The 22,874-nt window shown below is 46.5% G+C and overlaps 1 protein-coding gene across 1 annotated transcript in view; it reads right to left on the bottom strand.

The window, feature by feature from the left end:
* The window catches only part of AGBL1 (AGBL carboxypeptidase 1), a 165,459-nt gene that overhangs the window by 31,392 nt on the left and 111,193 nt on the right, over nt 1-22,874 (bottom strand). The window contains exons 7-11 of the mRNA XM_060179380.1: nt 21,054-21,262; nt 15,675-15,840; nt 13,440-13,516; nt 7,418-7,534; nt 2,574-3,154 (exon numbers count right to left, since the gene is read on the bottom strand). Of these exons, the coding sequence (XP_060035363.1) occupies nt 2,574-3,154; nt 7,418-7,534; nt 13,440-13,516; nt 15,675-15,840; nt 21,054-21,262 (1,150 nt within the window). The remainder of the gene's footprint in view (nt 1-2,573; nt 3,155-7,417; nt 7,535-13,439; nt 13,517-15,674; nt 15,841-21,053; nt 21,263-22,874) is intronic.

Here is a 22,874-nt window from a genome sequence, read left to right as displayed (position 1 = left end):
CCTTATCTCTCTTCTTCATCAATAAATAAATCCACACTGAAGAGTAGAAATGAAGTCCAAAATGTGGGGAGCAGTGGTGCTGGATCTTAGGGAAGTCTTGACTTGATGGAGACTTTTGTCAAGAACTTTTCTACTTCTTCTAGCGTTTGCCCTTCTTCCGTAGCCAGTCAACAGCGTCAGGTTGAGCCTGAGGTCAAGTTTCGAGACCTCCTTTGAATCTGGAGAGGTGGCAGTCGTTGACTATATGGCTCATAGTCTGTCTGGAGCCGCAGGGGCAGTTCGGGTCGTCTCTGGCTCCCCGGCGATGGAACAGAGCGGCGCACCGGCCATGGCCTGTTCGATAGCGATTGAGGAGGGCCCGATCATAACGTGCCAGGTCAAAGCCGGGTGGACGCTCGCAGGGGTCTGGGATGAGGGTTTGTTCTTGACCTCAGCTGACTGCCAGCTCTGTTTCCAAGAGACTGGAACAGAGAAGTTCAGTGTAGGCGTAGGGGACCAGATTGGGTGACGAGACGTCAAGCGTTGGACAGGGTGGGCGAAGATATCCGCGTATATTGGCAGGTCCGGTCGAGCGTAGACGCGGGAAATGAACTTAGATGATGCCGCATCCTGACGAATATCTGGCGGGGCGATGTTGCTAAGAACTGGCAGCCATGGATGGTTCCAGAAATGATCCTCATGGAGGAATATAATCTGGAATCGACCAAGTGGACATGGGGGCTACGGAACCATACTGGGGCACAGTATTCTGCAATGGAATAGCATAATGCCAGAGATGATGATCGTAGTGTGGAAGTGCTCGCGTCCCATGAGGAGCTGGCCAGTCTTGCAATGATGTTATTCAAGAACTTTTAAAATGGATAAAAACTCTTTTGCTCTAACTAACTAGAGAAAGATAGAAACAGGCCGGGGGGGGGGGGGATGGATCTACCTGCCAACACCCATGTCCAGCAGAGAAGCACTTACAGAAGCCAGACCTTCCACCTTCTGCATCCCAAAAAGAATGTTGATCCATACTCCCAGTGGGGGGGAATACTAGGGGGGAGATGACTAGAGGGTTCTGGACTCTGGACCCAAAAGAGAGAATAGGAAAAAGGGAGAAACATATATAGTAATAAGTATGTGTGAGACTTGGAAAGGAATAGGAGATGGGACTGTAGGGGGAAATGGCAATTATATACAAATCTAGACAGATAGTTGCAGAAATAATAGTTAACCCATATCTGCAACCTTAAGATAACTGCTGTAGCTTCCGATGGAGGGACTGGGGAAAGAGGACGGTGCAGAATTGTACCCCTGTTATCTTGTCCTTTTGTAAGTCAACATTAAATAACTAGTAAGAAAATCAAAAGAAAAATAAATAGATAGAACGAAAGGCTTCTCTGCAGTGAGGCAGCTCTGAGGGGGCACTTAGGACTGCTGACTGTCAGCATCTGAGAGGCCGGGGAGGCTCCAATAAGCTTATGAATTCTTGTGTCATTGGTGGCCCTTGGGTTCTGCCTGCCCCACAAGGCTCAACTGTAAGGTCAAGCTTCTCTATGGGAAACACCAGATATCTGGGAGATTTGTGTGAGCGGAAAGGAAGCCGAGGGGATCCTGTGGATGCCCTGCTGGACCTTCCAATCCAAGTATCTGGTGGTGGAAGAGGAACAGGCAAGTAGACAGGTAGACGTGAGCTCTGGATGCAGGGAAAGGGGTTCTGTCTAGGAGCTGTCAGTTGGCCAGCCACGTGGTGTGTTCCTCAGAAGCCCCATCAGGGCAGATAACATGCAGGGGTGAGGTTGGGAAGGTCAGCCAGCCCAGGTGGGCCTAGCTCTTAGGATTACCCATCAACTTATAGATGAAATCAACCCTAAGTTCACAGAACTTCCTGATCTACATTCTGCTGTACAGACTTAGCCCATGCATACTCAATGCATTGTTAATCCCAGAAAAAATAATAATAATTTATACTTGGCTTCTTTTAACCTCCCTAGGCTGGGCCAAAAGCAGACTTCCCTTCCTTGCTCCCTGGGTATAATCCATCTTTCCATGTGTCTTCCCTAGAGAATGCAGTTGTTCCTTCTAGTCCTCAGTGGAGCAGTAAAACTCTTCTCCCAGTCAAGTCAGGCTCTGCAGGACAGGAGGAGGCCACCTCCTCCACTATTGAGAGGTCAGGTAGTAACTTGCAGCAAACAATTCAAGAAAACACAAGTAGTTCTATTTTTTTTTTCTTTGTCCTGAGAACTTGCTTTGAGAAATGGCTCCAGTAATTGGGGGAGTTGGATTATCTCTCCCTGTCATGGTAATTTACAGTGAGCATGCAAAGAGGGGATGGATGAGATTCCATCACCCTGGGAATTCTCTTTCAGGAAATACATACCAGTCACCGCCCCACATTTGGTTCTAAAAGATGCCATTAGGACAGACAAGCTTCTGTGTTTGGCAAACGTTGCCCAAAGGAGTTCAATACACTCCTGACGGATACTCCTTTTTTCTAAAGACAACAGAACAAGCTTTGCAAACCACTCTACTTGTAAAAGTATGACAGAAGAGGAAAAGGACACCTGCCAAAGAGGTGGGAGAAGCCTCACCTTTGGACTCCGTGTTTGCGTTCCAGCATGGACTGCGCAGAAGGAGGTGGGCAGTGTCCCCAGAGGTCAGGAAAGGCCATCACCTTGAAGTCAGCCACAGATTTGGCTTTTCTGGCTTTGACCATGTAAAGACGGGCGTCATGGAAGGGGATGAGCTTGGTGTGTCTTTGCAGAAGCTTCTCTATTATTTCCAAAGGTTGTCTAGGCCTCATGGAATTGGAAAAGGAAGGACTCATCTCTGGGCAGGAAATCATGTGCATGTCCCAACCATCCTCTCTGAAGAGGGTCTGCAGGTCAGGCATGTCATTTCTGGAAGAATCGGTCCCCAGACCATTCACTTGTGCGCTTGCGAACGGGTTCTTTGTGGCTCTGATTTTGGAGGCCGGATGGACAGTGGACCTGCCCATCTTGACCATGCTCAGGAGAGAACTCTGCACCGAGCCTTCTCTTGCTTGCCCCCAGGAGGTCTGGCTCTTATTCGAGCCATGGCGCTTGGGGGAGGCAGCAGTTAGAATGTGCTGGCGGCTGGCATGCTGACTCTCTTCAGAGTCCAGATGATCTCCAGGTTTGGAAGCCAGTTCCTTGAGGGTTAAAGCAGAAAAGAGCATGTCGGTGTTTGCTTCCAGGTAAGAAACATAATTCAATCATAGCCAGTGGGCATAGAGCTTCATTCAAGGTCAACCGAAGAAAGACTGAACTTCAAGCATCAAACTGAAAAGCATCTGCATCACAGAAGGAATTGTCTCAAAAAAGGCCCCCAGCTGAATGGGGAGAGACTTTTTACAAGCCACACATCACACAAAGAGCTATTAATCAAAATATCCACCCTCCCTGCTTCTTTCTAATATTTATTTATTTACTTATTTATTTATTTATTTATTGTCCCCTTTGTGGTTATTGTTGTTTTTCATTGTCGTTATAGTTATTATTGTTGTTTTATTGATGTCGTCCTTGTTAAATAGGACAGAGAGAAATGGAGCGAGGAGGGGAAGACAGAGAGGAGGAGAGAAAGACAGACACCTGCAGACCTGCTTCACAGCCTGTAAGGCGACTCCCTTGCAGGTGGGGACCCGGGGGCTCGAACTGGGATCCTTAAGCAGGTCCTTGTGCTTCGCACCACGTGCGCTTAACCAGCTGCTGTGCTACTGCCCAACTCCTCACTTATTTCTCATACTTAGCCCAGCAACAACAAAAAAATAACCCCATTAAACCACAGGGAGAGAATCTAAACAAACTTTTTTCCCCCTCCAGTCACTAGGGCTCGATGTCAGCACTACAAAACCACCACTCCTGGCAGCCTGTTTTTTTTTTTTTTCCATTTTATTGGATAGGACAGAAAGAAATTGAGAGCAGAGGGAATATACAGAGAGGGAGGGAGAAAAACAGACATCTGCAGACTTGCTTTGCCACTTGTGAAGCATTCCTGTTCTGTTGCAGATGGGGAGTGGAGGGTTCAGACTCAGGTCCTTGCACAGGTCCTTGTGCTTAGCTTAGCTCAATCGAGCATGTCACTGTCAGGTGCCCTGAACAGGCTCTCAAACAAAGAAGCTATCCAGATACTCAATAGAAGTCTGGGAAAGAAAAAAAAAAAAAAATATATATATATATATACTCAAAGTCAGAGGCCATCAGAAAAATGTAAGCCAAGACAAAAATGAGATAGGTATCTCCTTAGACTTCTGACGGTGTCATGCTCTAGAAAGGACAGAGAAGCAACAGGCGCAGAGAGGATGAGAGGATGAAGGAATCCTGCTACATGGTTTGTGGGAATGTGAAACTAACCCCTGGAGATGCCTTAAAATGTTTTTTAAAAATGAAGCTAACAAGTAACTTCAGTGGTAGAACATTGTTGATCACAGATAAAAAAAAAATGGCAAAAAAACTTTTTTTTCTGTAAAATTACAGTATTGAAGGCTGTGCGGGATGGGTGAAAGGAAAGCTGTACAGACGAATGGAACAGAGAAGAGAATCTAAGAAGTGGACTCACATGGAAAAATAAAGCCGACCTATTAGGTGGCAAGAGGAAGATGGACATAAAGCAACTCCTCTCCTAGGGATGGAGACACAGGTCGCAAAGATGCCGGCCTGAAGAGATTTACACGCAGCGATGCTCACAGCCGCACTATTTGCTTTGCACTTGTTTATGTTGTTGGTGTTGTTGGGGATATTAATGGTTTACAATGAATATAATTGTTGATCCATGTATAACATGTCTCAGTTTTCTGTCTCTATGGCTTCTCCTCTTCCTCCTCCCTCCCCCCACTTCTTCTTCTTCTTCTTTTTCATTAGAGGCATAGTTTCTCACGGCTCCTACTGCAGCACCACCTGTAATAATCCAGATTTGGAAGCAACTCAAATGTCCAAAAGCATCTGAGTGGCTAAGGAAGCTATACTATGTACATATGCATATAGCAGCAGGCTAGCTCACTGTAAAAAAAAAAAAAAATGACACTGTCTCTGTTGCTGCAAGTTGGACAGAACTTGGACTCATGTTTAAATGAAGTAAGAGAGAGAGAGATGAACACAGATGGCCTCACTCAGAGGTGGGACTCAAAGGGGAACTACAGGTGATGCTCTAATGAGAGACGTTGTATTACAGCAGAGCCAAGGACTCTCGAGGAGGGAGTCAGGAGGGGTTTCAACGGGGTCCCCCTGTCCCATGGTAGGGGAAGTGGGCAAGTTGGTGGAGGATTTGGTGCACTGACACCTGTCAAGGGGAGGTGAGAAACTGTATTTCTGTGACAGCAATCTTGTAAATCAACATTCCCCCAGTAAAGTTCTCTCCTTGAAAGTCCCCTTGCAACATATCTTGAGCAGTTTACTGAATGGCAGGCAGTCTTTCAGAGAATAGGCATTACCTGAGAGTCAAGGGGCCAGGCAGTGGTGCAACTGGTTGAGCAGACACATTGCATTCTGCCACTCGAGGAAGATGGGCCATATAATGAGTGCAGCCTAGAATGTTCCTAGCCGTGACCACTGAATGCGAGCTCAGACCTATAGGGATGCCTGAATATGGGGCCCAGATCAAATCAATGGGGATTACAGTTAATAATATTTATATACTTTTCCCATATTTTGAAGCTACTCTCTGTCCTGATCCAGGTCCTATTTCTAACTTTGACACTATCTCCCCAGACAATACCTTTAGCCCACCTGGCATGTGAGCTGTCGTAGTCAGGCAAAAATTAGTAAAGTCATGGGCCCCTTGGAGTATACCTAAGATATTTTCTAGCTTTTTCCAAAACAAAGACCCCAAATCTTATCTGCAACAGTCTTGCCTTTAGGTTCATGATTAGTCAACAATCTGTTCTGCTTTATATCTTAATTATTTTTCAACCAGGTTCCAGAAGCTACCATGATGCCAACTTGATTTCCCTGGGCAGACAACCCTACCAATTTGTCCTGGAGCCCGACCTCTCTAGACCCCTGCCCAACAAGGGAAAGGCAGAGAGAGGCTGGGAGTATTGACCTGCCAGTGCCCATGTTCAGCACGGAAGCAATTAACAGAAGCCAGATCTTTCACCCTCTGCACCCCATAATGATCCTGGGACAATACTCCCAGAGGGATAAAAAATAGGAAAGCTTCCAATGGAGGGGATAGGATAGGAACTCTGGTGGTGGGAATTGTGTGGAATTGTACCCTTCTCATCCTATGTTCTTGTCAATATTTCCATTTTATAAATAAAAAATTTTAAAAAGAAAAAAAGAAACAGGCTGGGAGTATGGATCGACCTGCCAATGCCCATGACCAGCAGAGAAGCAATTATAGAAGCCAGGCTTTCCACCTTCTGCATCCCATCATGACCCTGGGCCCATGCTCCCAGAGGGATAAAGAATAGGGAAACTTCCAATACAGGGGATGGGATTCAGAACTCTGGTGGTGAGAATTATGTGGAATTGTACCATTCTTATCCTATGGTGTTGTTGATCATTATTAAATCAATAAAAAAAAAAAAAAAGGAGTCAAGTTAAGGGCTGATCACAGACACTCACACAGGCAAGAGGCTTTCCCGGAGAGACTTGTCCAGTCCTGCAGCACCTCTAATGAGCTGTGGGGTCTCATCTGCACACCAAGCCTCAAACCCTTCGTTTGAGGATCATGTTGAATCTAAGTTTCCTCCATGGAAGAAGTTCCCACTGGTGCCATTCTGCTCTCTGGAGTTAAGCAGAGTGTAGAAACTCTCTCTCTCTCTCCCTCTCCCTCTCCCTCTCCCTCTCCCTCTCCCTCTCCCTCTCCCTCTCCCTCTCAGACCTACTTAGCTTGAACCCTTGGGTTTTGTCAAATTCATGACTTATTAAGAGTAGTACGAAAATAGTGGAGATCAAAAGATAGGTCAGCAATCCTACTGCCATCAACCATTGCAGTGGCAGCAACAAGCCGTGGGTCTCAGGATAGATTCCTCTGAGATCTCTGAGAGCACAGCTTCCTTCAAAGAGCATGGCTGCTGGGTACACAGATGCAATCGCCAAGCGTGAGGCTCTCCATTTGTTTTCCACCAACAAAGAACCCTGCACTCAGACTGCCTGCCCACAGAAAGTACCCTAGAATGACTGCTCCTCTTTGGCAAGCCAACAGTTGAGCCATCAAGAACTCCCACTTGTCTTTTTGGTGTGTGGGGGAGAGGACACTTACAAACGGCTACCCTCCCTCCATCTCAGGTGCAGGGCGTCAAACCGTACGTTGGTCATTTCCTCTCCCAGAAGGCTCCCAGAAGCAGATCGCCAATCAGGAACAATGCTTTCCATCTGGACACCTCTGCTTGGCCTTACAGGCCCCGCAAAGAAACAACAAGTAAGCAAAGCATAGTGTCTCACCGAGAACAGAAGCACAGCATGTGGCCTACCTCATAGCTGCAGCAGAGCTCAAGACACATTGCTTCATACTGCTTCAGTTCTTCTTCAGGCCGGTTAAGACCAGGCTTGGAACTCAGCTTGCACACATCTGTTTCCAAGTCATCGTCCTACAGCAGAAAATTTCAAGAAAACACATCACAAGCAAGAAAGGTGCCCCGAGAAATAGCAGGATGGGTTACATGTTGATGGGAGACTTAGAATCCCGGGGCCTGGTCCCCGTGCCTCCGGATTACAGTGCGGGCCTGGGCAAAGGACGACTGAACAGGTCAGGTTGCGTTTTCAAAGTGGGAGACGAGATGAGAATTTTCTTGGCCCTGATTTCAGGACTTTATCAACCCTCGTCTCAAATAAATTCTGCCGGGATGAACTATGTGAGCAATAAAGGAGGCTACGAGGAAATCTGTGTCTCATCACCACTGTCATCAACATGATTTTAAGCTCGTGACCTAATCCTCTACCTCCCCCCGCCCCACTTCACAGTTTAGACCTTTCACTCCTTTCACACACAGCTAATGAGCACCTAGTACAAGCCTTTGCTTCTAGGTGCTGAGGATTCCATGGCAATGGAACAGACAAAGACATGTGTCTCTGTGGAATTTGCCTTCTAGTGAGAGCAGAAAGACAGCATATGTGAATGTGAAAGATGAACAGGGTAATTTCCAGCAGTGAAAGATACCATGGAAATGATCAAAGATGGGGGGGGGGGCGCGGCATGGGAAGCTGTGGAAATTGGGTGATCTAAGAGAGCCTGCATTTCTAAGGAAGTAGAATTTCAACTAGAACAACTGGCATCCCCTAGAACAGCTAGGCACAGGGTTGGGTGGGGGCTGTGAAGGGAAGAAAAAGCTTCCGTTTATAGAAAGCAGCATGTTGGGGCCAAGTGGTGGTGCACCTAGTTGAGCGCAAATGTTAACAATGGGCAAGGACCCAGGTTCGAGCCCCCGATGCCCACCTACAGGGGGAAAGCTTTGCAAGTGGCAAAGCAGTGCTGCAGGTGTCTCTCTGTCTTTCTAGCCCCCTTTCCCTCTCGATATCTGGCTGTCTCTATCCAGTAAGTAAATAGAAATAATTTTAAAATTTAATTAAAAAATAAAAGAAGAAAGAACGAACCATGGTGGAAGCACCAAGAAGAAGAAGAAAGGAGGAGGGAATACTCTGCTGTGGGAAAATGAATTTTCTGAGCCTCAGAGGACAGGGGAGGACTATGGGAGACCTTCCCACTGGTGTTTGGTGGGCCAAGTCTTCCTCAGCTGTTTATCCAGCAGGCGCAGCGGTCTCAGAGTCCGTATTTTTTCTTCCAGGCCATCCTTCTGTGAGTTTGACAGTGAGGGCAACTCGCCTCCCGATACCTCTGGATTTTGCTCATTTTCTGTCTCCAGCTGCCCTTCTCCAAGATCTGGGTGTGCTGCCCCTCACAAGGAACAAGACCAGGAGTTCCTGAAGGGAATGGAAGTTCTGAAAAGAGAACTTTCTTTAATGGAAAGAGAAGAAAGGAACGTTTGAACTCACTGCCTGTCTCCTTCTGCTGAGCTTGTCTAAATCTAATAGTCGTCCTCAAGAAGAAAAAGAGATGGCCAACATCTGGGCTATGTGTTGAAAGATTCTTTTTTGTTTGTCTGTCTGTCTGTTTGTTTTTCTTTGACAATGACAATTCTTAATCAGAGAGCAGGGCCCCAGATCCAATGTCCAAGACCTTTAGCAGATAGTAATTCTTTCTTTCCTTTAGTGGTTTTTTTTTTTTTTTATCAGTTTCTTGTAAGTGTTTTTGGAGGGGGTCAAGCAGTAGCGTAGTGGGTTAAGTGCACATGGCATGAAGCACAAGGACCGGCGTAAGGATCCCGGTTCAAGCCCCCAGCTACCCACCTGCAGGGGAGCCGCTTCACGAGTGGTGAAACAGCCTTGCAGGTGTCTGTCTTTCTCTCTCTCTCTCTCCCTCTCTCTCTCTCCCTGCTTCCTTCTCAATTTCTTTCTGTTTCTAACCAAATAAATAGATAAATAAATAAATAACATATTCTCCAATTCCATTTCAGGTTCGACTTGTGTTTTCTTTTCTAATCTTGTTTTTTAACTTCGGCCTGAGAGTGAGATCATCCCATATTCATCCTTCTGTTTCTGACTTATTTCACTCAACATGATTTTTTCAAGGTCCATCCAAGATCGGCTGAAAACGGTGAAGTCACCATTTTTTACAGCTGAGTAGTATTCCATTGTGTATATATACCACAACTTGCTCAGCCACTCATCTGTTGTTGGACACCTGGGTTGCTTCCAGGTTTTGGCTATTACAAATTGTGCTGCCAAATGGAATTGGAGTATTACACCAAAGTAAAAGACTCTGGGGTGGGTGGGTGGGTGGGGAGAATACAGGTCCATGAAAAATGATGAATGAAATAGTGGGGGTTGTATTGCTAAATGGGAATCTGGGAAATGTTATGCATGTAAAAAAAAAAAAAAAAGAAGTAGAAACGCAAAGCAGAAATTGACTGAGTTTGGAGTATGGCACCAAAGTAAGAAAGCAGAAGTATACTAGAGTTTGCAGTGAGTACCTCCCTAATACTACCTTTCCACTTTTCCAAGCTTTGGGTCCATGATTGCTCAACAATTTGTTTGGCTTTGTATGTTAACTCTCTTTTCAGTCACCAGGTTCCAGGTGTCATCAGGATGCCGGCCAGACTTCCCTGGATTGAAGACACCACCAATGTGTCCTGGAGCTCAGCTTCCCCAGAGACCCATCCTACTAGGGAAAGAGAGAGGCAGACTGGGAGTATGGACCGACCAGTCAACGCCCATGTTCAGCGAGGAAGCAATTACAGAAGCCAGACCTTCTACCTTCTGCAACCCTCAATGACCCTGGGTCCATGCTCCCAGAGGGATAGAGAATGGGAAAGCTATCGGGGGAGGGGGTGGGATATGGAGATTGGGCGGTGGGAAAATAAATAAATAAAAAAAGTAAAATAAAATAAATAAAAATATTAAAAATAAATAAATAACATATTCTTTAAAAGTGTGTTTTGTAGGGCAGTGGAGATAGCATAAGGGCTATGCAAAGATTTTTCATGCCAGAGGTTTCAAAATCTCTGATCAATCACCTGTTCCACCATAAGTCAGAGCTGAACAGTGCTCTGACAAAACAACAGAAAAGTAATAATAACAGCCTAAGATCCCAGGGGTATGATTTCAGACCCACACATGGTGTGTGTATACCGTCACCCCCTCCAGCAAAGCTCTGTGGCCTCCCCCGCCACCCTGGTCATATCAACCTCTCAGAGAAAGTCTGGTCACCACTGCTGTAGCAAGTGCATTTGTTTCAGTCACCTGCAGCCCAGGTGTGACTGAGACCACCTGACAGATGCCCATCTTTCTGAGAGTTGCTCCCAGTTAATCACTATGGTTTTCACATGGAAAGGCCACAGGTGAAGGTCTTGCGTCAAGCTCCATAGCCAGAAGCAAATACTTCTGGTTTACCCCCCACCTTTCTTGGGGCAAAGGCTGTGGAGTCTCCTGGGAAAACCCCCGTTTCCTAGAGCAACACTGTCCTTCCTCTCCGCCACCCTCCCAAACCAAGGCCTGGTCCCAAGGCTCCTCTGTTTCTCTAAAACTCACACTCACATACTGACCTCCCATCTTCCCCTTGAGGGCATTAGGACTTTGGATTTAAAGTGCCCATAAAATGAGACTTATATACATCAAAAAATGATACCTATATACCTTCCCCATATTTGGGAGCTACTCTCTGCCCTGACCCAGCTTTTTAGTCCTATTTCCAACTCTGACACCATTTCCCCAGATAATACCTTTGGTCCACCTTCATATTAGCTGTTTTGCTCAGGCAAAAGTTAATAAAGTCAAGGGCCCTTTGGAATATACCCAAAATAGACCTACTAGCTTTTTTCCAAAATGGAGATCCCAAAACTCATCTGCTCTATTCTGGCCTCTAGGTTCCTGACTATTAAACAACTTGTTCTGCTTTCTATCCTAGTGCCTTTTCAGACACTAAGTTGCAGATGCTACCATGATGCCAGCCTGAATTCCCTAGGCAGACAACCCCACCAATGTGTCCTGGAACCTCTCCAGAGCCCTGTCCCACTAGGGAAAGATAGAAATAGGATGGGAGTCTAGATTGACCTGCCAACACCCATGTTCAGCAGAGAAGCAATGACAGAAGCCAGACCTCCCGCCTTCTTCACCCCATAATGACCCTGGGTCCATACTCCCAGAGTGGTAAAGAATAGGGAAGCTATCAGGGGAGGGGATGGGATACAGAGTTCTGGGTGTGTAAACTGTGTGGAACTATGCTCCTCTTATCCTGTGGTCTTGTCAGTATATATTTTTTAAATTTTATATAAAGAAGAAAAAGTTCCCAAATTCTGACCACATAGTCTTATATTTCTTTCCCAGCCTGGTTTGTTTATTTGTTTAGACTCCATTGCACCACAATCCACCTCCTCCATCTATAGAGAGGGACCAAGGAGAGTATCTGAAGGTCTACACACACACACACACACACACACACACACACACACACACACACACGCTGTGTGAAGTTGGGCACTGGAGAGAGCCTTGTCTCTCGACATCAGATACTAGAGCCAAGTGACAGCACACCAGACACTTGGCGCTCAGAGAGCAAGCAAGAGAGGAGGGGACTGGCACTGATGAATGGCCGCAGCCGCACAGTATTATTCAGATAATTCTGCAGGTTCTCGTAGGGCCACACGGCTGAGACCCAGCAAAGAAGCAATTTGCTCCTGATGACTCAGAAACGATTCTATTCATCAACACAACCCTGAGAACATCGGAGTGACAATAGCCGCCTGAACCCAGAGACCTGATGAGCAGGGAGTCTCTGCTTCCTGCTACTCCTATCAGCAAGGTGAGTGATTTTGATGATGGAGAACTCAGAAAGTCTTTCTCTAGATAAGCAGGTGGGTCGAAGAGCAACCTAGAAGAAAGGAAGGAGGAAGAGAGACAGAGCACTATAGCTGCAGGAGCAGATAAACACATGGATACACAGGCAGAATGACTAACAGATGGACAAACAGATAGGCAGAGGCATATAAGAAATGTGTAGACACATACATATGATAAGTATATGTAGAGGTTAATGGTCCATAGATAAGCAGAGAGATAGACAAATAATTGAGAGATAGAGAGAGGTACTGAAATTTTGAATTCTAGTGTCATGGTCAGGAATTCTGTAAATGAAATTTTGTACTCACTTCACAGTTTCATTCTGCACTAAACTGAGCAATTCCATTTTGGAGGGGCTCAGCAAGTCCATGCCCACTGGCATAAAGAGAAGCACAGTTACAGATTAATCACAAACAAGTTATCTAGAGCTGTGGATCTCAGCCAAGGATGATTCTGCCCCTCCCTCTCCTGGGGATATCCAGCAATTTCCAGAGGAATTTTTTTATTCATGACAGAAAGGGTCAAGTTGATGGGTGCTACTGACACTCAGGATAGAGAGAGGCCAGAGAGGCCAGTGCACAGGACAGCCCCCAAAACAAAGGACCATCCAGTCGGAGTGACCCTGGAGCCAAGGCCTAGCTATCTGTTCCTGGACGGCAGACCACAGGCACTCATGGTTGGTGGCCCATTGGCTTCCTGTGTAAACTCAGTTCTACCAGTACTCAGCCCAGCCTGCTGATTCGCGTGTCGTCTGTGATGGCTTGGTGAGTGCCCAGTCCATATAGACTCCAGGCAGGGTAAAAAGAGCTGCCCAGTGGCTAATGGAGAGTGACATCTACTGGATGAGCTTTCCTGGAAAGTCCTCCCACAGAGACCCACTAATGGGCCAACCCTGAGCACTAAGTGTCTCTCCCGAAGGCTTATTGTGATGGAAGACAATAAGGGGGTCACCCTGAGTTTATAGTGAGGCGTTGCAAACTACTCCAGGGATGGACACCAGTGGCTGTGGAGTAAAGGCATCACCTCTCTGCTGGGCTTGGTGGGGGGAGGGGAGGGTCCTGAGATCTTTGACTGTGAGGGTTCTACGGTCAGGGTACCTACTTCCTCTTTGGCATATTCAGAATCTGAGTCTCTGTCCACTTCTTCATCACCACTGTCTTCATCATCTTCAAAGTCCTCTGTGTGGAGAGAAAGAGGTGCAATGGGTAAGATGTCCCCTGTGGCCTGGACTGGGGACTCTCACCACACAAAGGTTGGTACTTTTTCTTAGCATCTCTCTCTCTCTCTCTCTCTGTCTCTCTCTCATAAGGAGGAAGAGGAGGAGGACTGGGCATACTCACACCCCATCAAGTGCCCAACATCTTCATCACACTAGTGCTCACTGGTCTCTGTCAGTCCCGTGAGCACAGGCTCCTGCCAGCACTGGGTCAGCAGGTCCCAACTGTCAGCCTGCACAGAATCTCAAGGGAGTGCAGAATTAAAAGGCACAGGAATACCACTCCGGTTGTCCCTGCCCAGTTCAGAGGGACAAGTGACACAGCCAACAGAGCCGGAAGGTCACACCCACCCAAAGTGAGCTGTGCCTGGCAGCCTGGTTATCTGAAGCACAGGTCCAGAGGAGGGTCCAGTGCATTGTGCCTGCGGTGTGCTTGAGGAAACGCCTGCTCAGTGGAGGAAGGCTGGGGCTGAATATCACTGGAATCATGGATTTTGCCTCCAGGGTTATCACTGGGGCTTGGTGCCTGCACTATGAATCCACCGCTCCTGGCGGCTATTCTTTCCTTTTTTTTTTTTTTTTTTTTTAATGGATAGGACAGAAAGAAATCGAGAGAGGAGGGGAAGACGGGGGTGGGGAGAAAAATAGACACCTGCAGACCTGCTTCACCTTCCATGAAGTGACACCCCCACCCCTGGAAGGTTAAGGCTTGAACCCAGATCCTGGTGCAGGTCCTTGCACTTTGTACTGACTGGGCTTAACCAGGTGTGCCACCACCTGACCCCTTCATTGATTAACTGGAGAGTAAGGCAGGGTCTCACACATGAGTGTTGCCACTGGATAGGCTCCTGGACCAAGCTATTTTCACCCCATGTCCTTCCACACAGCCAGGGAAAGAGGCATCATTTAAAGCCCTCCTTTGGAGGCCACGGAGACAGCATAATGATTCTACAAAAGACTTTCACGTCTGAGACTCTGAGGTCCCAGGTTCAGTCCCCAAAACTACCATGAGTCAGAGTTGAGCACAGCTCATTTTTTCTCTATCTTTCTCTCATTAAAATCCAATATATTAAATAAAAAGCACCGCTTTGGGGTAGGGAGACAGCATAATGGCTATGCAAACAACTTTCATGCTGGAGGTACTGAGGTCCCTGGTTCAATCCCCAGCACTGCTGTAAGTCACAGCTGAGCAAAGCTCTGGTCTCCATCTCTAGCTCATTAGAAATAACAAGGGCGAAGGTGATAGTGTGGCCAGTAGAGCAACTGCTACACTGCGCTGGGACCCAGGTTCAAGGCGCAAGGGGGCAAGTTTCACAAGCGCTGCAGCTCACTCTCTCTCTGCCCTCCCCTCTCAATTTCTTCGTGTCTCTATCAAAAAAGTAAACATTAAGTCATTTTAAAACATAATAATAGGGAGTCAGGCGATAGCGCAGTGGCTTAAGCACACGTGGTGTAAAGTGCAAGGGCCCGCGTGAGGATCCCGGTTCGAGCCCCCGGCTCCCCACCTGCAGGGGAGGCGCTTCACAGGTGGTGAAGCAGGTCTGCAGGTGTCTGTCTTTGTCTCCCCCTCTGTCTTCCCCTCCTCTCTCCATTTCTCTCTGTCCTATCCAACAACAACGACATCGATAATAACTACAACAATAAAAACAAAGGCAACAAAAAGGAAATAAATAAATATTTTTAAAAAATAATAATAGAGCTGGGTTCCACAAAAGACTCTCCTGCCTGAGGCTCCAAGCCCCCAGGTTCAATCCCCAGCACCACCATAAGCCAGATCTGGTGTTTCTCTTTGTATCTTTCTCTTCATATTTCTCTCACTAAAATAAAATAAAATAAAATAAAATAAGACATCTTTTTAAATGGAGAATAGTGGGAGAAAAAAAATTTTAAAGGGAGAGAAAGCACGTTCCCCGATCCAGGGATTCGCCTGGTACCCTCCACGGTGCTCCCCTGTAGAGCTGGGCTTTGAACTCAGGCTCCAGGCTCGAGCAGGCATCTGCTGGGTCCTCACTAGAATCTTCTAAGAACCTGCCCCACCCCCATCATCATGTGTGTTCCTCTGCACTGCTGCCAGGGTGTGAGCACTCCTGGCCAAAGTCGCGGGGGCCCGTGCTCCCTACCTTCCGCCAGGGCACGCGGGAGCTCTGAGAAGTCGCTCCCAGGGACCTGGAAGGCATAGGCGCTACTGGTGGTGACCAAGGGGAGGGGGCGCCGAGGGCAGCAGCCCCGCAGGATCTGCAGCACCACCGAGAGGACCGGCTCCAGCCTCCTGTCATCCAGGCAGCCCTAAGCAGAGAGGAGATGTTGTTAGACTCTGTTGCCATACCGACCCACAGACAGCTAGCACCCTCAGAGATGTCTCTCCTGCCTATATTTTAGGCCTGACAGATAGATCAGAGACAGAGGCATAGACAGAGAGAGAGAGAGAGAGAGAGATCTCTGTCCTGTTTCACCATCCTTGGAGCCTCCCCCACTGTCACGGTAGCCCTATGTGGCACCTTGGTTTTGTGAAGGGGAGGACGCACAGCCTTATAAGCCAGGTGAGCAATCTCCTGGTTCCCAAATTGAGCATCCGTGTGTCTAATTTTATCGAGTGTAAAGTCTGCTTTGGCCCAGGCTATAATCTGCATTTTGATTTCTCTTTTGCAGCTTGGATGTCAGGCGGGTGATTTCTATCTGAAAATAAGCTGGGAAGGTCTTTCAAGGCAGCTGGACCTTGAGAAGCACTGTCTGGGCCGGGGGTTGGCACATCTGCTTGAGCTCCTTTGTTGCCATGATCAAGGACCCCAGTTCAAGCCCCCAGCCCCTACCTACAGTGGAGAAGATTTACAAATGGTGAAGCAGTGTTGCAGAGGGTGTGTGTGTGTGTGTGTGTGTGTGTGTGTGTGTGTATCTATATCATCCCTTTCGATTTCTCTGTCTCCATCCAAAATAAATAAGTAAAGGGAAGTAGTGCCTAGAACCCCTGGGGGATAGGAGGCCCTGCATGTCAGCCTTCCTCGCACCATGGCCTGTTTTAAGGAGCAGGGAGTGGGTTCCTGGAGGTTTTCACACATATTAGCAAGTATAAGGACGCACCCGGGTTTCGAGACCCGGCTCCCCACCAGCAGAGGGGATGCTACACAAGTGGTGAAGCAGGTCAGCAGGTATTTCTCTTTCTCTCCCTCTCTGTCTCCCCTCCTCTCTCAATCTCTCTCTGTCCTACCTGAAAATTAGAAACAAACAAACAAAAAAAAGGTCTCTGGGAAGTGGTAGGTTGGTAGTGCTAACATAGAGCCCCAGCGATAACCCTGATAGCAATAATATATATATATGGTAAAGTATAAAATCAGAAGAGGAATAACCCTGATAGCAATAATATATATATATATATATATATATGGTAAAGTATAAAATCAGAAGAGGAATAACCCTGATAGCAATAATATATATATATATATATATATATATATATATGGTAAAGTATAAAATCAGAAGAGGAATAACCCTGATAGCAATAATATATATATATATATATATATATATATATATATATATATATGGTAAAGTATAAAATCAGAAGAGGAATAACCCTGATAGCAATAATATATATATATATATATATATATATATATATATGGTAAAGTATAAAATCAGAAGAGGAATAACCCTGATAGCAATAATATATATATATATATATATATATGGTAAAGTATAAAATCAGAAGAGGAATAACCCTGATAGCAATAATATATATATATATATATATATATATGGTAAAGTATAAAATCAGAAGAGGAATAACCCTGATAGCAATAATATATATATATATATATATATATGGTAAAGTATAAAATCAGAAGAGGAATAACCCTGATAGCAATAATATATATATATATAGATATATATAGATATATATATATATATATATGGTAAAGTATAAAATCAGAAGAGGAATAACCCTGATAGCAATAATATATATATATATATATATATATATATATATATATATATGGTAAAGTATAAAATCAGAAGAGGAATAACCCTGATAGCAATAATATATATATATATATATATATATATATATATATATATATATGGTAAAGTATAAAATCAGAAGAGGAATAACCCTGATAGCAATAATATATATATATGGTAAAGTATAAAATCAGAAGAGGAATAACCCTGATAGCAATAATATATATATATATATGGTAAAGTATAAAATCAGAAGAGGAATAACCCTGATAGCAATAATATATATATATGGTAAAGTATAAAATCAGAAGAGGAATAACCCTGATAGCAATAATATATATATATATATATATATATATATATATGGTAAAGTATAAAATCAGAAGAGGAATAACCCTGATAGCAATAATATATATATATATATATATATATATATATATATATATGGTAAAGTATAAAATCAGAAGAGGAATAACCCTGATAGCAATAATATATATATATATATATATATATATGGTAAAGTATAAAATCAGAAGAGGAATAACCCTGATAGCAATAATATATATATATATATATGGTAAAGTATAAAATCAGAAGAGGAATAACCCTGATAGCAATAATATATATATATATATATATATATATATATATAGTAAAGTATAAAATCAGAAGAGGAATAACCCTGATAGCAATAATATATATATATATATATATATATATATATGGTAAAGTATAAAATCAGAAGAGGAATAACCCTGATAGCAATAATATATATATATATATATATATATATATATATATGGTAAAGTATAAAATCAGAAGAGGAATAACCCTGATAGCAATAATATATATATATATATATGGTAAAGTATAAAATCAGAAGAGGAATAGCCCTGATAGCAATAATATATATATATATATATGGTAAAGTATAAAATCAGAAGAGGAATAGCCCTGATAGCAATAATATATATATATATATATATATATATATATATATATATATATATATATATGGTAAAGTATAAAATCAGAAGAGGAATAACCCTAAGTGAATCCCAAACGCCTAAATTAAATAACATGCCTCTTCTCAAAGCCTACAACGCTGATTCCTCGCAGCGTCTCCCCAAAGCAGGGGGAAATTGGGTTGCAGATGTAAGGTTTTGATGCTGATGAAACATGACAAGACCCTTCTTTCCAGGCTCTGTGAAAAATGTAAGAACCAGTCTACTAAATTGAGAGAGAGCAGGGGAGCGAGTGAGCTTGGAGGAGTTTAGTGTCTCTTTGGGAAAAGAAAAAAAATGGCCATTTTCTTCAGTCTTTCAGTAGATGTTTTTTCTCCAGACTTGGTATATAAAGTCGACTGGGGTGAGCCTTCAGAAAAAATAAAAACATCAGCTGGTACTGAGCAAAACTGAGCTATGTGAAGGCCTGCTGCCACTGGGTGCCTTTTGGTAAGAGCCACAGTTCCCCAGATTTAACGGCAGCATTAAGTAAGTATTAAGTTGTGCTCACTCACAAACGAGAAAGATAGTAAATTCTGTGATATATGGACTTAATCATTATTAATTTTTTTTTTAAAAAAGTTTTTAAAGTCTAAAAAAGCATATATCGTATCTGGCCATCCTGCTGCTTCAAATCCAATAGAAATAAAATCTAGAAGTTCCAAGACCTCCTCCTCTCTTTTCTTTTTAAATATTCTTTTAATCTTTATTCATTTATTGGGTAGAGACAGCCAGATGAGAGGGAAGGCGATGACAGAGAGGAAGAGAGACAGAGAGACACCTGTGGCCCTCCGTCACCACTTGCGAAGCTTTCCCCCTACAGGTGAAGACCGGCCGGGGACTTGAACCCGGGTCCTTGTGTGTTGCAGCACGTGTGCCCACCGGATCCATCACCAGCAGCAGCAGACATGGCTGAAGCAGGTTCCCCGAGCTGCCAGCGCCCAGGGATGTTTCTGTGTTGCAGGGCTTGCTGCCCAGTACAGGCTCCTGGCTGCCCCTCAGGGTGGAGGCGGGCTCCCTAGTCCTCTCCCTTCTCCAGCCAGCTGCAGCTCCCCTCTCCTGAGACCTTCTGAGACCTCTCTGAGCTCAGGGCCCCTTTCACACCAGGCCTCCCCTGGGACTTCTCTCAGCCCTCCCCCCTTTCACCCAGGAGCCTGAGTTGGGGGTGTTGTGTGGGAGGTGAGGATCAGCTCTGCAGGGAAGGGAGGGGTTCTCCAGGGCTGAGAAAGGGAGAGGCTCACTCTATTTAGTGAGCTGAAGCTCAGAGCACAGGCCCAGAGCAGCACTGCATCTGGAGGAACAGGAGGTGAGAAGGCAGCTAGCTGGTGAGGGAGCACGCTGCAAGGTGGAGCAGGAGGAAGCCTTGGGGTGGGGAGACAGCAGGGCTGTGGCTGGCTGGGTACAGGCTAAGGGCTAGGTGTCCCCAGCAGCAGGGGAAGGAGCTTGCTCTGGTGTTCACATGGACTCTGCTGCTTCCTCCCTGCCCTTGGCTGTTCTCCGGGGAAGCAGGTGCTCGGAGGGTGTTAGGGGGGTGGGCCCTGAGGAAGGAGTGAAGACCCCCTGACATGAGGACAGCACAGAGCCTACTCCAGAGAAGGAAGCCTCGGCCCAGGAGAAGGGGGGATGATGGGCAGATGGGGACCTTTACTCCATCAGCAGAGAGCATCTGCAGCCTTGTCTGTTGCTGCTTCCACCAGCAAAGATCAGGGGGCCAGGTGACAGGGCAGCGGGTTAAGCGCACAGGGTGTGAAGTGCAAGGACCGGCATAAGGATCCCAGTTCCAGCCCCTGGCTCCCCACCTGCAGAGGAGTCACTTCACAGATGGTGAAGCAGGTCTGCCTATGTCTCCTCTTTTCCTCTCTATCCATCCCCACAATCTCTCTCTGTCCTATCCAAGAAAATGGGGGGGGAAAAATGGCCGCAGACAGTGGATTCATAGTGCTGACACCTAGCTTCAGTGATGACCATGGAGGCAGGAAGGAAGGCAGGAAGGCAGGAAGGAAGGAAAGAAGGAAGGAAAGAAGAAATGAAGGAAGGAAAGAGAAGGGAAAAGAAGGAAGGGAGGGAGGAAGGAAGAAGGAAGGGAGGAAAGGAGGGAGGGAGGAAGGGAGGAATGAATGGAGGGAGGAAGGAAGGAATGAATGGAGGGAGGAAGGAAGGAAGGAATAGAGGGAGGAAGGGAGGAATGAATGGAGGGAGGAAGGAAGGAAGGAAGGAATAGAGGGAGGAAGGGAGGAATGAATGGAGGGAGGAAGGAAGGAAGGAAAGACATTTTTGAAACAGAAGAGGCTTCAGGCTGAGAGAAGTGGGCCAGTATGTCCACAGTGACAGAGCTGCAGGAGCTGGGACTGGGGAGGGGGTGCTTCAGAGTCCAGCATCACCCCTGATGAAGGTATGGAGTCAGCGAATGAAGGGGGTGGAGAGACTTCAACCCAGAGCCACCACCCAGAGCCTGAGAGCACAGGGGGCAGCCAGAGCTCCATGCGGGACATTTCTGAGAGCCGCCTTTGGGGGACCCCACCCCACACTCCCACTCACCTGCACGCAGCTGAAGAGGCTCTCCATGCCCCCCGCCGCCAGGAGCGCCTCTCGACCGGAGTGCAGGCATGACACATGCTTGAGACAGAGCAGCAGCGCCCGGCGGGTCGGCACGTGGCCCTGGGTGGCATCGCGGCTGTGCCAGTCCTGGTGTAGCCTGAGCAGGCGGCTGACATAGCCCCGGGTCACCGCCCTGCGGCTGTTGGACTCTGCAAGCAACCAGGAAAGGAAGGACAGCTCACACACTGACCCGGGGCTCTCTGTGCCCCCCCCCCCCGGGAAACACAGCTGGATCTGAGGGGACAGAGGGTGACAAGCCCTGGAGGTGAAATCAGCCCGTGGGGGGGGGGGTACAGCCCAGGCTGCAGGCAACACCTGCATGGAGCCTCCCAGTCAGTCAACAATCTGCACCCTTTCAAGAACTTCAAGGTCACGGAAAGCAAAGAGGAGGAAAGAAAGGAGACAGCTGAGGACCTGAAGACACAGGACAGGGAAGCACAACGCCTGCTTATAACTGAGACCGGAGGCCAGGAAACAGGCTCCCTGCTTGACAGCCAAAGGCCTTAGTGAAGTGGCGGGTGGCGAGGTCAGCAGGGCTGCGGGTTAACAGGGTCACCGCATCAGTGTGGGTGGTTCAGTTTTGTAGGTTGCTGCTATGCAAGTGAAGTTTTGCTTGTTGGTTTAGGAAACTGACAACTGAAGTGCAGGAATGTCTATGACTTATTCCCAAATAATTCAGGAAAAAAATGTATATATATCACCCAACAGAGGGAGACTGTGGTGCAGCAGAGGGGGAGGGCCTGGAGACACTGTCTTAGAGCCCCCCACACTTCCAGCCCCCCAGTCTCTGAGCATGCTGGAAGGCTTAAGGAGGCGAGAGATGCAGCGTTCGGGGAGAAGGGGTTGGTTTCGTGAGGTTGCCAAGGTATGAGGTCTACCACACCTCGGGAACAGCTCACCTGGGCCATCTGCAGAGGAGGTTCCTGGGCACAGGGCTGGCAGCACCTTGAATGCTCAGAGCCAGCACCCTTACCCCCTCCGCTCCTGTGGGCCTGCAGCTCCCAGGCCCCAAGGGTCAGCTCTGCCCGGCCTCTGATTGCATCCCCTGCCAAACCATATCCACTCGCTCAGGAGACAATACCCAGCCCAGGGAGCAGGAGAACCCCAGGCTGATCAGACAAGCAGAGAGTTTCAGCTCCTGGTCAGGGTTTGCCCTGGGACAATGTAAGCACACAGAAGTAAAAACATGGGGATAGGCTCAGGGTGTTATTCCACAAGGGGGTTCTCCTAATATAAACAGGGCTCTCTGTTCCCCACCTGCCTTGTCTGTCAAGTTCTCATCAGGCTCAGCTGGACTCCGTGGAGCTTTCTAACCTCTTCCTTCACTTGGATTTGGGTGTTTTTGTTTTATTTTTTTTCCTTCTCTCTCTACAACATTTCATTCTCCAGTGACCCAGAACTGGGCCAGCTGAGCTGCATTTGCCCTGTGACTTGTCTGTGGAAGGTTTAAACCGCCTTCATCACCTCCTCTAATGAATTATTCTTTTGTATCAGAAATATTTCTCTCCTTGGCTGGCCTCAGTCACAGGGCGCGAGAAGCCTTTCTTTCCTGCCTAAACGAGTCTCCAGCCTCTCCAATATCTGATGTTTGGGAGAAAATTGAGGATTAGGCAGAAGGCATTAGAGGAGAATATTACCTGGGAGAAGATGCCAGAATGGCACAGCAGCCCCCAGGAGGAAGAGGGAGGGCAGTGCCTTGTGGGCTTTCTCTATTTTAAGGGTCTGGGACTCATCAAGTGTTTCCTCATGACCTTCATCAAA

This window comes from Erinaceus europaeus, chromosome 20, assembly GCF_950295315.1.
Source record: "Erinaceus europaeus chromosome 20, mEriEur2.1, whole genome shotgun sequence".
Taxonomy (NCBI): domain Eukaryota; kingdom Metazoa; phylum Chordata; class Mammalia; order Eulipotyphla; family Erinaceidae; genus Erinaceus; species Erinaceus europaeus.
This window is presented reverse-complemented; position numbering and strand designations above follow the sequence as displayed.